Source organism: Cylas formicarius, unplaced genomic scaffold, assembly GCF_029955315.1.
Source record: "Cylas formicarius isolate icCylForm1 unplaced genomic scaffold, icCylForm1.1 PGA_scaffold_1__22_contigs__length_36826433, whole genome shotgun sequence".
Lineage (NCBI taxonomy): Eukaryota > Metazoa > Arthropoda > Insecta > Coleoptera > Brentidae > Cylas > Cylas formicarius.
The window spans coordinates 29,366,105-29,379,709 of record NW_026844264.1 but is presented as its reverse complement, the minus strand read 5'-3'; the positions used below and the strand labels follow the sequence as shown (position 1 = coordinate 29,379,709).

The window sequence follows — 13,605 nt, the reverse complement described above, 5'->3', positions numbered from 1 at the left end:
GATAATGACAGTCTGAAAGTGTTGTTTTCGTCAAGGCTATTTGTATCGTCAAAATAATTTGGCAGTATGACTAGCAAATATTTAATTATGATGAAGTATTGCTGGACCAATGGTCTTAAATACTTCGTAATTTAGTTAGTAATTAGTTGAGATATTGCTGATCTATAACGACTTCAACTACTTTTACATATTATTTAAGTTGTTTTATAGTACCATAAACGGTTTGATAAATGAGGAATATAATTAATAATAAATTAATTAATTAATTAATAAACAGTGACTGAAGAAGTTTTATAGAATGGTGGCATACTAAAAATGTTCTGCGACTGTCATCTTTTTGGTACATTTTTGCAAAACTACAAGAATAAATTCACTAACGGGTGACGATCAAATTTAACAAAACGTTCCCAAACCCGTGACTAATGTACCATAAACATCCGCAATAGTGAATAAAGAATCTAAGACGTATTTAGGTGACACTTTCCGCATTCTTGGTTCATAGATAATTAGGTATTTTAGAGTAAAGAGTAGAGAAAATTGTTTAAAACATAATTGTCGATATGATATAAACTAACCAAAACTAATCAAGACTATTTCTAAGCGTTAAAGCATATTTTAAAATTTGTGATCGAAAAGTTAGTTTATGATACTCGCAAGTAGCATTAGATTCACAATAATTATTACTAAAATAAATGCTCAAAACTTGGTTTAGCAGATAATTAAGTAATTAACAACGTAAAAGTGAAAAAAAAAATTACAGAAATTTAAAATAAATGGAAATTCGAAAAATGCGGATAATACAGATTTGCAGTGTAGTACCGACGTATTTCTATTTAAAAAGCTGAGCCCCTTTGTAGAAATTATTTTAAAAACAAAAAATAATGGATTCTTCAATTTTTTTTGATCCACTTCACAAATAACACATTTTATTTAGCTCCCAATTGTCATGTGCCCCTGGTTTCTTAAAAAAAAAGATAGTATAGTATAGTATAATATAAGTATAATTTTTATTTATAACGTTTAATGTAAAAGAGGTCGGTATATTTGTACTGAGGGATGTGTGATACAAATTTTGTGTTTATATAATTTTACTTAATTTTATTCTATTTTGTTGCAATGTTTTTAGTTTGTTACGTTTTGAAGTAACATTACATAGTATTGTGCAACATGTAAATACATGGTTACTGTTTTAATTAGAATAAACCTATACGCTTGTTTTTAACGAGTCACATACACATACACCTAAAAACCCAGCTCGAATGATAGATAGCCTAAACAATGATTAAATTTTTCTGCTTAAATCAATAAAACTCATTAAAATAATTATAGGATAGACTGTGTAAAGAATAGGAAAATTAATATAAATGCAATCAAACCATTTCATCATGAACTCTAATTATGATAGTATTCAAATCTTTAAAAAACGTGGTATTATGTGCACCTCTTCGTAATCATCTTGCATTGAAATGAATTATCAGAAGTAAAATAGTAGATAAGATTTTTTGAAAGCAATTAAATTTATCGCGCAATCTTTTCTGCATTGCAAAAAGCTGTTACGATGTCATTTTTATCTTAGAATTTAAGTGGAAAAACTGATGAAGTGCGATTTCAGTGTTTGCAAAAACGCCACCGAATCATGAAAAGTGAAGAAACTACCCTCATTCACCCTTATTCCAACGCCACTTTAATATCAAAAATTTTCTTCCTGTAAGTAAAAACTATCACACGCCATCTAGAACGAAATTAATAAATTGTTGGTTGGTCATTTTAATTCACCCATACAAAATATTTGAAGCGTCGGCGTCATTTTTTTCTAGATGGATGATTCCTTTATTCAGAAAGGGTTTCAGTAAGAAATTATCCGAGAACGATATATATATCCCATTAAAATCACTCGACTCTACTCTCTTAGGTAACCAATTGAGAATTGAATGGGGAAAACAACTAAACACTGAGAAAGTACCTTCGTTATGGAAAGTCTTAACCAAAGTATTCTGGAAAGAGTTTACGCTCATGGGATTTTGGTTAGTTTATTAAGTAATGAGTTCCATTTCACTTAGTATGTGATTTATTTTGTTTTTCTTTGCAAATTAGCTCAACCGATGGCCTTGTCCAAATTGCTCGAGTATTACTAATCCGATTCTACCATGACTAAAACGGATGCCTACATCTATTCGTCTCTAATAATTATCACATCTTTTGTACCAGTATTGTGCATCCATAATTACATGCTACGACAATCTTTGCTAGGTCGTAAATTTAAGGTATATATAATAACTTTCATTTAATAAATATCGAGCACTATGGTTTAAGATTGCAACAATGGCCCTGATTTACGAAAAAGTCTTAAATCTTAATAAATCGGTTTTTGCTGAGACAACGGTAGGCCAGATGGTCGACCTGATATCGAACGACGTGACCAGATTTGAAGCGGCCATGTTGTTCATTCAAGATTTGTGGATGACTCCCCTCCAACTGATTATCGTGCTAGTGCTGCTATATATTTACGTTGGACCAACGGGGCTAGCAGGGGTAGCGGTGATGATTGGTTTTATACCATTTCAAAGTAAGTGCGTCTCAAAAACTTTTCGTCATAACATTAAAATTTCATTATGGACGTTCTAGTTTGGTTGAGCAAGAAAATGTCCGCCTATCGGCTGAGGACGGCATTAAAAACTGACGAAAGGATTCGCATAATGAGCGAAGTGATATCTGGTATTCAAGTCATCAAAATGTACACGTGGGAAAACCATTTTCTAAGTTGGTGGAATTTAGTAGAAAGCTTGTTGAGTTACTAGAATTAAACTCTTTTTTCCGTAGAGAGGAAATAGAGGATTGTTCTATCCTGCAGCTTGTTTTTAACTAGAAGTTCAATCTACGTATGCTTACTGGTCTACATTTTAAGCGGCAAACGCCTTACCACTCAATACGTTTACGTCTTGACCTCGTTCTACAGAATTTTGCAAAAATCCGTGACTAGTAGATTTCCCCAGGGCGCTATGCAGTTTGCTGAAACGTCGATATCCGTTCAGCGAATCAAAAAATTTCTCCTACTACCCGAGGTACAGCCCATCAGTAATACTGAAAGTCTATTAGGCAATGCGCAGATAGAGCTATCAAATGTTTCAGCGAAATGGCTGAATACTATTGAAGATAGCACTCTAAGTAATATCACCGTACATGTTTCTTCGGGGTAGCTAGCAGCTATAATTGGACCGGTGGGCAGTGGGTAATCTACCTACATTTAATTTTGAAAGAACTGTGTCCGGTAACGGGCACAGTTAACGTGAGAGGCAAAATTTCATACGCTTCACAAGAGCCATGGATGTTTGTGGAGAGTATTCGCCACAATATTACATTTGGGGAAGAATACGATCCTATTAAATATCAAAAAGTTGTTAAAGTTTGTTCGTTGGAAAGAGACTTCGCTCTGCTACCTTACGGAGATCGAACTATTCTAGGAGAATGTGGTGTTTCATTGGGTGGAAGGCAGAGGGCTCGCATAAATTTGGCTAGAGCAGTATACAAGGATGCTGATATCTACCTTTTAGACTTTTAGACGACCCATTAGCGGCTGTCGACTCACACGTGGGGAGAGAAATATTTGAAAAATGTTTAGTACTGGTGACGCATCAACTTCAATATTTAACCAAGGTTCAGAAAATATACGTTCTTGAAAATGGAGAAATTGGGGTGTCGGGAAACTATGAAGAAATTCAAAAATCCGGTAAAGATTTCACCAAACTGCTTTCTAAACTAAACCGATCGGAAGATATCCCGGATGAACACGAAATCCCAAAATCAAGCTGTGAAGAAGACCATCGAGAAAGTAATCCAGAAATAACCGAGGAGAGTAGAGTCCATGGAAAAGTTAGCTGGAATGTCTACAAATTTTATTTACGTGCTGGAGGAAATTGTGAAAAATTTTTTACAATTCTCACACTTTTCGTATTTGGTCAAGCCATTTACAGTATTTCCGAATACTACTTAACATTTTGGTAAGTAACCCACACAAAACGAAACACTTCTAACGAACCAATTTAACTCTAAGGATTAATATGGATGAAGCCAAGGAAATGAAAAATGAGACGGTGAAAACGACATTAGAAACGTTTTGGACGACGTACATGTCTGAAGATGTGAGCTTAATGGTTTACTCTGCCATTATCGCTTTAGTAATTGTTACAATTATGAGTAGGTCGCTGTTGTTTTACAGAACTTGTATAAATGCCTCTGCTAACTTGCACAAGATCATGTGTGATAAACTCATGTATGCGAAAATGCAGTTTTTCCATAACAATCCTTCCGTCATAATACTTAATAGATTTTCCACCGACATAAACCAGGTGGGCGAAGTTTTACCCTTATCTCTACTCGATACGTTGCAGGTAACAAAAAATATTCTATAAAATTTGGAACTTGATGTAATTTTCATTTCAGGATGGTCTTATGGTGGTCGCCATAACCATCGTGGTAGCTTCAATAAATCCGTGGATGTTGATACCATCTATAATATTAACCTTAATCTTCTACTTGCTTAGAGTTGTTTATTTGTCTACAAGCAGAAATACGAAACGGCTTGAGGGAGCAAGTAAGAAAGAAAATTACTCTTCCTCTCTTGCACTTATATTATCGATTTCAGCAAGAAGTCCCGTCTATTCCCATTTGACAGCAATATTACAGGGCCCTACCACTATTGGAGCATTCGCTGCCCGAGACACATTAAAAAAAGAATTTGATTACTGTCTAAATCGCAAATCTTCCGCTTATTTTATGGTAACAGCTTTGTGTTATATTCGTTGCGTTAGTAACAATGAGCTTTCTTTTTTTTGATTCAAGTAATTTTGTCAGGTGATATAGACATCAAATAATCGTACTTTTTTAGAAGCCCTAGGCACAAATGTGGGTCTTGCTATCACGCAGTCCATAACATTGACGAGCTTGTTTCAGTGCAGCGAACTCGAAAACCAAATGACTTGCGTTGAGCGCATTAAGGAATATGCAGATCTAGCACCTGAGTCTGATGCAGGTGCCAAGGAGCCGCCTGAAAGCTGGCCCGAGAAGGGTGCTATAATTTTTGATAATTTGTGCCTATACTATTCGCTCAAGGAACCTCCTGTTCTGAAACACTTAAATTTTCAAATAAATGGGTCAGAAAAAGTTGGTATTGTTGGTAGAGCTGGTGCCGGAAAGTCGTCAATTATAGCAGCTTTATTCGGATTAGATCATATTGATGGTAACATATTTATTGACAATACAGATACTCGATCCATTCCACTCAGAAGGCTTAGGATCGAACATATCCATTATACCCAGAGAACCGACGTTATTTTCGGGCACCTTAAGAAAAAATTTAGGTCCCTTTGACGAACATAGCGACGGTGTACGGATACAGCAATTGAAACAAACTGTTGATCACTAGTTAATTTGTAGGTGTTGTGGGATGCTCTTTGCGAAGTCGAGCTAAAACTTGTGGTATCTGATACGCGCGGAGGTTTGGAAAGTCTGATATCTGAAGGAGGATCCAACTTCTGTGTCGGTCAAAGGCAGCTGATACGCTTAGCCCGATCTATTGCCAGAAACGTTGAGTCTCATACCGATTCACTGATTCAAACCACCATTAGAAAAAAGTTTTTGAACTGTACCGTGTTGACTATTGCCCATAGGCTTCATACTGTAATGGACTCGGATAAGATATTAGTGATGGATGGTGGACGCGTAGTGGAAATGGTCGTCCGTATGAACTTCTTCAAGACTCGACAGGTTTCTTTTATAATATGGTTAACCAAACGGGCAAGGGTTAACTAGTGCAATTATAATGTCTATTAATTTGAAAAAAAAATCTTCTATTAATGCTGTCTTTTATGTAAATAAAAATTCCACTCGTATAAAAATAAAACGGGGAAATGTGAGATTAAAATAAGTTTAATGATAACAGTACAGATTAGAGTTAAGAATCAATCGTTTTAACAGATTAAAATACGATTTGTTGAATAGGAATCAGGACTAATCAGTCATCTGGCCATCCACTAGTTTTTGACTTTTGCGTATACATCCTCGAATGATAAATACATTTTTAATACAATTTTTAATACTATATTGATTTGGATTTCCTAACAGGGGCTTCTAAATTTCTCAGGGGCTAGGTCGGCTGTACAGGGTAGTCATAATTGCAGTGTTTTAATAGAAAACAATAGCTTATGTTCACGAAATTTTTTGAAGCGGATAAAAACATTATTAAGACATTTTTTTGCAGATATTTTCTCTAATTCTCCGTTTTTCCATAGTATGGTTGTTGCTATCTGTAATGAAAAATGGAGAAGACATAAGGTATTTTTATATATTTTTTGTGTAAGTATATAAGTATTATATAAGTGTTTTATATAGGCATCCCTCAGACACTTTAAGAATTACTTACTGCGAGAGTTTACAGAACCTTAGGCCCATTAAAAATAAAGTAAATGAAAAATACTAAATCCTAAAGCTATTCAAAACTACTCTTTTCATATTATTGATTAGATATTATTAGTACTTAAAAAACACCTCGTATATATTTCGGCAACAAATTAAAAAATTACAGTTCTTATACTTTATATATTATTTACAGTTATGCTTCTAATGGATACATACTAGTTACGATGGCAAGTGTGAACGAAGGTTTCCTAATCGGATATAAATATTCATTTCGATCACCAATCCTCCCCAATTTCAACGAGAAACTAATCCACATGACAACACCGTCGACGTATATTTTGGACTGACCTTCAAAATAAGCAAATCTGATTCGGCTTTTCTGATGCTATTTATTTTATTCATATTACATTGTCTTAAACACTTAAATATTTACGTTAAAATTTCAATGAAAGAGTCCAATCTTTCACGCAAATTGATAATGTAATTTTGATACTCAGTTATCAACCGCATGTGATAATTCGGAATGTTTCATTATGAAATTGTAAGTTAATGTCTACGTTAAAATAGAAGTGGCGCGAACTTAGGTAAGTTTACTTTAGCTTCAGTAGAAGTAGGAAATCCTCGCATATTAAGTGGGTATTGTCAATAAAAATACATACAATTTTCGTAATACAACATTAACTCATTGATCTCCGAGCACATTTTTTGATTATCAGCATTTGTTGTTCAAGGTTATGCCAGATGGCGTTAGTTTCGACGACACAGTAATTTATAATATACTTGGCGGGATTACAAGGTGTGTTCAAAAAGTAAGGTGATTTTTAAGTTTTGTCATAAAGTATTCATTAATAGGTGCCATATCCGCTGAATATGGTGACTGAGACTTCTGGTTTTCTTTTTGGGCAAAAAGTTAGACACACACAAGCCACGATGAGTGAGCAGGTGATTTATTGTGATGCTAAATCCATGAATTATTTTCCCATAGTTCCGGACGTTTTCGTATTGCTTCTCGAAAACGGTGCATAACTTCAACGTAATACTCTTTATTCACCGTACGACTTTGTGGTAAGAACTCTTGAGGTACTACGCCACGATAATGAAAAAAAACAGTAAGCATAACTTTGACATTTAATCGAACTTGACGTGCTGTTTTCGGGCGATTCTGGGGTTTTCATTTGGACGACTGGCCTTTGGTTTTGACGTCGTTTAACAGCTCTTGAGCGACGCTCCTTCGACGATCCCTGTGATCAAAATTAAGCAATTACGGCACAAATTTTGCTGCTACACGTTTCATGCTCAAAACTACGGAAATAATTGCATGGCGCCAGCCAATAGAGATGCCGACGGGTTCAGCTACTTCTTTAATAGTGATTCGATACCACTGGTGCGTTCATCGGCCATCTTGAAACAGCTTGTACGACTTATAAACATTTTTATTTGCTCAAAGTAGAGTCACCATATGCCGTTGTCAACATTTCAAGCGTTCTGCAGCACTGTATTAAATTTTTTACGCAAAATTTTATGCAAATTTTTTGTTACATTTTTTTTGACAGATAAACTCGCCGAGTATACAAAAAAAAGTAAACGTGCCAACCGGCTGGATCTGTGGGATCAAAATTTTGAGAGTATAGAAATATATATAAAAAATATAGGAATATTAATATTAAGTTATATATAAAAATATTGAATATATAAAAATATAAAATATAAAAAAAATTATTAATAAAATATGAAAGCAAGCTAGCGAAATTAAAAACAAACACAATTAATTTTAAATAAGATACACAACTCTTTCTTAAAATGGATTAGAGCTGGATAAGTCATAACTTCAAATATATATGAAAAATTAGACAATGCGAAGATATCTACAGTATTTTGAACAAAAAAATCCAAGAACAATCTAAATACATAGCATATGATTATTATGTTAAATTAAAACTACAGAGAATAAATTATATATTCAATTCACATTCAATTTGTGAGTTTGATGGGTTTAGCTAAAATTAGCATTTTTTATCAGAGAAAAGTCAGAATGTCAACCGACTGACAAAAACTACGCGCGTGAAATGAAAAATTTTATTCTTTAACTTATCTGAATAATTCTGGAATGTTTAATGTATAGACATTACCGAAATGTTTCAATATCAGTTTATAAAATTAAACCATCACTTCTAGGTAGTATTTCAAAATACCGAATATAAAGGTGTCAAATGATCCTTTTCCAGAATCGTGAAGAGATGGAGGACTACAAAAACACGAAGACGAAGGCAAACAAGTACGCCCAACATCCTTACGCAGCAGCCAATATATTTTCCAAATTATTTTTCACGTAAGTGGATCACCGATTTCGTCACGTCGATATAGTTGTTCTTTGTCGCAGGTATTTGTTTTCTTTATTTCGAGAAGGTTTTAAACGAGAATTGACAGAAAACGACCTTTTTCCCACCCTAGAAGCCCATCATTCGACAATTCTCGGAAACAAACTCGAGACGGAATGGAACAGAGAAATGAGAACGAAAAAACATCCGTCACTGTGGAAAGCGCTTTATAACGTCTTCGCAAAAGAACTGGCAATTTTAGGATTCTTCTTACTGATAATCGAACTCCTAGTCAAATTGGCCCAACCCTTAGCTTTAGCGCAATTGCTAAAGTATTACGACAAAAATTCCGCCGTTAGCAAAAACGAAGCTTACATTTACGCGTTCGTGATAGTAGCTTCGTCCCTAATAACAGCGGTTTTCCAACATACCTACTATATGCTCAACCTATTCCATTTGGGAATGAAGATCAGGGTCGCAACGTCAACCCTAGTTTATAGAAAAGCGCTTCGACTAAGCAAATCGGCCATGACGGGGACCACGGTGGGTCAAATGGTCAATTTAATCACTAACGACGTAGGTAGATTTGAACTCACCACGACATATATCCACAACCTGTGGCTGGCGCCAATGGAAACTATCATAGTTCTCGTATTGCTGTACCTGTACGTTGGGCCGTCCGGATTAGCCGGAGTGCTGTTGCTATTGTTTTTTATTCCATTCCAAAGCGAGTATAACCATGACGTGGTCAATAAGTTAATAGTAATCGGTTTATAGTGTGGATGGGTAAGAGGACGTCAGTTTACCGATTGAAAACAGCCCTCAAAACTGACGAGCGTATAAGGGTTATGAACGAAATAATTACGGACATGCAAGTGATCAAATTCTACACCTGGGAGCAACCATTTGCTAAGCTGGTAGAATTCACACGAAGGTAATTGCAAATGTACGGCGTGAGCACTTTATTAGGGGCCTGTATCTTTTCTCGGGAGCTACTGATTTTAGAAAAAAAAAGTTTATACAAAAGTTTTAATTATAATATTAAGTTTAAATTAAATTTTAAAATTATTTTTTTTTTAGGTAACTTTATAAAACTTTTATAGAAACTACCTATTCAAATTTTGTGTAGTTTATACAGAAATTGAGATTATATATTTCTTTATGCAAAATTATGTTCTTAGTAAATATAATCTTCCACGGCTGGCAGTAATGACTACTTGATCAAATTTTAATCACATGTTTAGAAGACTTCCTTCTAATGATCTGCCCTGACTAGGTATTTTAAAACTATACAGGGTGTCTTAAATTAAACACAACTTTTTTAAATTTCAACTTGCAGTATTCGTTTTTTTTTAGTGAGACGCCCATATTTTTTTTTTGTCCAAAGCGGGTCAAAATACCTATAATTTGGTATAACCTAAGTCTAATGATTTACGAAATACTGACACCTAATTATTTTAAAAAATTTTAAAAATGCATTTTTTAATTAATTTTAAGGATCTTTGCAATGGGTCTTTTTTGTAGATAAGCTAATATAGATATTATAGGTTTAGGAAATTAAAACGTCAACGGTGTAAAATAATATGTATAATTATGATAGAATTTTAAAAATTTAAACAAGTAACAGTAACAAGTAGAAGCAACAAACAACAGTAACTGTAACAATTAAAGTAGAAACTAAAGTAAAACAAAATAGAAAATCTACAGTAAGTTTTCAACATGTCCACCATTTTGAATAATGCAACCTCTACATGGTTTATCGCATTAGAAACAAAATCTTTTTATTCTTCTTCTTCTGTAGCTCACAACCCTTTGTGGGTCTTTGCTGCAAGTACTACCTGCCTCCACTTGCCTCTGTCCGTGACCTCCTCTCTCCAATTCTCTACACCCAGGGTGTGCAGGTCATTGGTAATATTGTCTCTCCATCTTAGTCTAGGTCTCCCTAGAGGCCTTTTTCCGGAAGGATTTTCGCCCAAATACGTCTAATAAGACGTTCATTTTGGGATCTCTGGACATGTCCTAACCACATCGTAGCCTGTGTGCTTTAATAATATTTATGATGGATGGCTCGCTGTACAAGTTTTCCAGTTCATCGTTGGTTCTAATTCGGTATTGCCCTGTTTCCTCATCCACTGTAGGTCCATATATACTCCAAAGATTTTCGCTCAAAGCAACTTAGCAGTGCTTCATTCTGCCTTGTGATGGTCCAGGTTTCCGAGCCGTAAGTTATTACCGGTCTTTTTACTGTTCTGTATATTTTGATTTTAGAATTTCTTGACAGTACTTTTGATTTTAATAGATCATGTAGCGATCTTGTAGAAACAAAATCGGTGTTATTTAGTTGGATTACAGCTTCTCATTTACCGTACCGTAGTGCATCTTTATAAACCATATATTTAATTGTTCCCCATAAAAAAAATCCAGTGGGGTAACATCTGGCCTTCGAGGTGGCCACCAGATGTTTCCATTTTGTCATATCCAAAGATTGCAATTTTGATTCAAAAATTCAATGATATCGTTTCTCCGGTAGTACGGAGGGCCAATTTGCTGCCATATTAATTGAGCAGGTTTACAAGCCGGTATTTCATTTACTATTAATAGCTGTATTTCATTTCTTCGAATATTTAAATATCCTCTAGAGTTTAAGTTTTCTTTAAAGAAAATTGACCCTATAACCTTTGATCGGTATATTCCGCACCACAATTTCACAGATCGTCTATCTCGTCGTGTTACTTCCAACACCCTTTTCTGATTTTCATCACTAAAGTAATGTGTATTTTTCAGATTAAAAATTGGGGCTTTTGAATGAAAAATCGACTCATCGGTCCAAACGCCAGGCGTTATCAGCTAAATGCATGTCCATTAAAATATTGCAGTAGTGTAATCGTGCGTCATAGTCCCATTCCTCTGGATATTGGACTGTAAAAACTTAAATGCTTTTCGCTTATTTAGTTTTAAACAATTTCTGAGGCCAGCTCTTTTAAGATACAACTCCAACGCGGCTTGACGAGTGGACGATTCTGGCATATTCTCAACTGATTCTCTGTTAGAAGGCTACCTAGGCTTGCCTAAACTTTGCATAAATTTTTCGAAATGGCGTCTTCTCTGGAATCCGCCTTAGAGGAAACTTTCTTTGATACTCACTGAGAGCCAGAGCTGGACTTTTCGTAGATCACTAGATCAAGTAGTCATTACTGCTAGCCATGGAAGACCATATTTACTAAGAACATAATTTTGTATAAAAAAATATATAATCTCAATTTATGTCTCAACTACACAAAAAGTTTCTATAAAAGTTACCTTTATTTTTGGCAAGGATTCTAAAAATATTAAAATACATACGGTGTTCGGTTTAAAATTTTAAAACTAATGTCGGTTCAGCACTTATTGGACACCCTGTATATATAAAAACTAAATAATTTCACATTTTAATTTAAACCATAAAACTTTTGTTTAATTTCTTTTTTCTAAAATTAGTAGTTTCCGTGAAAAGGTACAGACCCCTAATAAAGTGCCCACCCAGTACAATCTGCACTATTCATTATTACCTATAACACATTTCTAGGCAAGAAATCGAACAGATCAAAAATATCTCTATTATTAGGGCCATTATGATGTCATTCAACTTGTTTCTTAATAGAACTGCCATTTATCTTTGCGTATTGACGTATGTGGCAACTGGAAACATTCTAAATGCCCAATACGTATTTGTTGTGACATCGTTTTATGATATTTTGAAGATAGCCGTCACGATGTCGTTTCCACAAGGCGTCGCTCAGCTGGCAGAATCCGATATATCGGTTAAGAGAATAAGAGAGTTTTTGTTGTATGATGAGGTCGAAAATTTGACAAATGAACAATCGCGATTTAAAGCCATCACTGGCGAAGATAATGGAATCAAATTAGAAAACGTATCTGCAAAATGGAACAAATCCCAGACAGATTTTAATGTAGAAGATATTACGATGCAAGTTGGACGGAAAGAATTAGCGGTGGTAATCGGTCCCGTCGGATGCGGAAAATCCACGCTCCTTCATGTAATATTAAAAGAACTCACGCCAAATGCAGGGGCTATAAAAGTGAATGGAGTTATTTCATACGCTTCACAAGAACCTTGGCTATTCAGCGGAAGTATTCGCCAGAACATTCTCTTCGGAGAAGAGTTTAAAACAAAAAGATACGAAGACGTGATAAGGGTATGTGCATTGGAGAGAGACTTCGATCTAATGCCGTATGGAGATCGAACGCTTGTGGGAGAACGGGGCGTGGCTTTAAGCGGTGGTCAACGAGCTCGCATCAATCTTGCTCGAGCCGTTTACAAAGACGCCGACATTTACTTGTTGGACGACCCGTTGTCGGCTGTGGACGCTCAAGTTGGGAGGCAGCTGTTTGAAAAATGTATAACTGGGTACCTGAAAGAAAAATGCGTAGTTCTGGTTACTCACCAACTGCAATATTTACGAGAAGTCGAAAAAATTTACCCCATGTCGGGCGGTCAAATAGGGCCCCCAGGTTCGCTCGAGAAAATCCAACATGCCGGCAAAGCGTTTGTAGGGAAACTCGAAGAAACGGAATTCGACGGAATGGAAGAAAACACAATCGATAAGCTACAGGTATCACCTCAAACAACCAACGATACAAAAACCGATGAAGAACCCGTAGAAGAGAAAGAAGGGAAAGAAGAAGGGACAGTTTCTTTTAATATATACAAAGCGTACATATCAGCCAGTGGACATTGGTTGACAATTGTGATGCTGGTTATAACGTTCATCGTTGCTCAAACTTTTGGAAGCCTCTGTGATTATTATTTAACTTGGTGGTAAATCGCCCCGCAAAGGCACTCTTAGAATGGACCACACGCTGTTATTTTTAG

At 35.3% G+C, this 13,605-nt stretch overlaps 2 protein-coding genes and 1 pseudogene across 5 annotated transcripts in view; all 3 read left to right on the top strand.

The window, feature by feature from the left end:
- The first annotated feature begins 2,139 nt into the window (after nt 1–2,139).
- On the top strand, nt 2,140–2,798 carry LOC132697158 (ATP-binding cassette sub-family C member 4-like). Its single transcript, XM_060662451.1, has 3 exons — nt 2,140–2,264; nt 2,314–2,566; nt 2,626–2,798. Exons 1-3 carry the CDS (start codon nt 2,148–2,150, stop codon nt 2,796–2,798), a joined length of 543 nt encoding a protein of 180 aa, XP_060518434.1. The 5' UTR covers nt 2,140–2,147.
- Nucleotides 2,799–3,820: 1,022 nt separating this feature from the next.
- On the top strand, nt 3,821–5,898 carry LOC132697005 (probable multidrug resistance-associated protein lethal(2)03659; annotated as a pseudogene).
- Nucleotides 5,899–6,791: 893 nt separating this feature from the next.
- LOC132697355 (probable multidrug resistance-associated protein lethal(2)03659) overlaps nt 6,792–13,605 on the top strand; it is an 8,836-nt gene continuing 2,022 nt past the window's right edge. Inside the window, exons 1-7 of one of the 4 annotated variants that reach the window (XM_060662790.1) lie at nt 6,792–6,998; nt 7,146–7,210; nt 7,267–7,479; nt 8,640–8,743; nt 8,795–9,459; nt 9,510–9,666; nt 12,298–13,551. In XM_060662790.1, the coding sequence (XP_060518773.1) occupies nt 8,652–8,743; nt 8,795–9,459; nt 9,510–9,666; nt 12,298–13,551 (2,168 nt within the window). In that variant the 5' untranslated portion in view covers nt 6,792–6,998; nt 7,146–7,210; nt 7,267–7,479; nt 8,640–8,651. Of the gene's footprint in view, nt 6,999–7,145; nt 7,211–7,253; nt 7,480–7,532; nt 7,799–8,639; nt 8,744–8,794; nt 9,460–9,509; nt 9,667–12,297; nt 13,552–13,605 lie in introns of those variants that run through there. The other 3 variants (XM_060662791.1, XM_060662789.1, XM_060662788.1) reach the window with 3 other exon arrangements.

Bases quoted from the DNA above. Each gene is read 5' to 3' on its own strand.
- LOC132697158 (XM_060662451.1), top strand. From the start codon at position 2,148: ATGACTAAAACGGATGCCTACATCTATTCGTCTCTAATAATTATCACA. The intron at 2,265-2,313 runs GTATATATAATA...CTATGGTTTAAG, and splicing joins TGCTAGGTCGTAAATTTAAG to ATTGCAACAATGGCCCTGAT. The intron at 2,567-2,625 runs GTAAGTGCGTCT...TGGACGTTCTAG, and splicing joins TGGTTTTATACCATTTCAAA to TTTGGTTGAGCAAGAAAATG.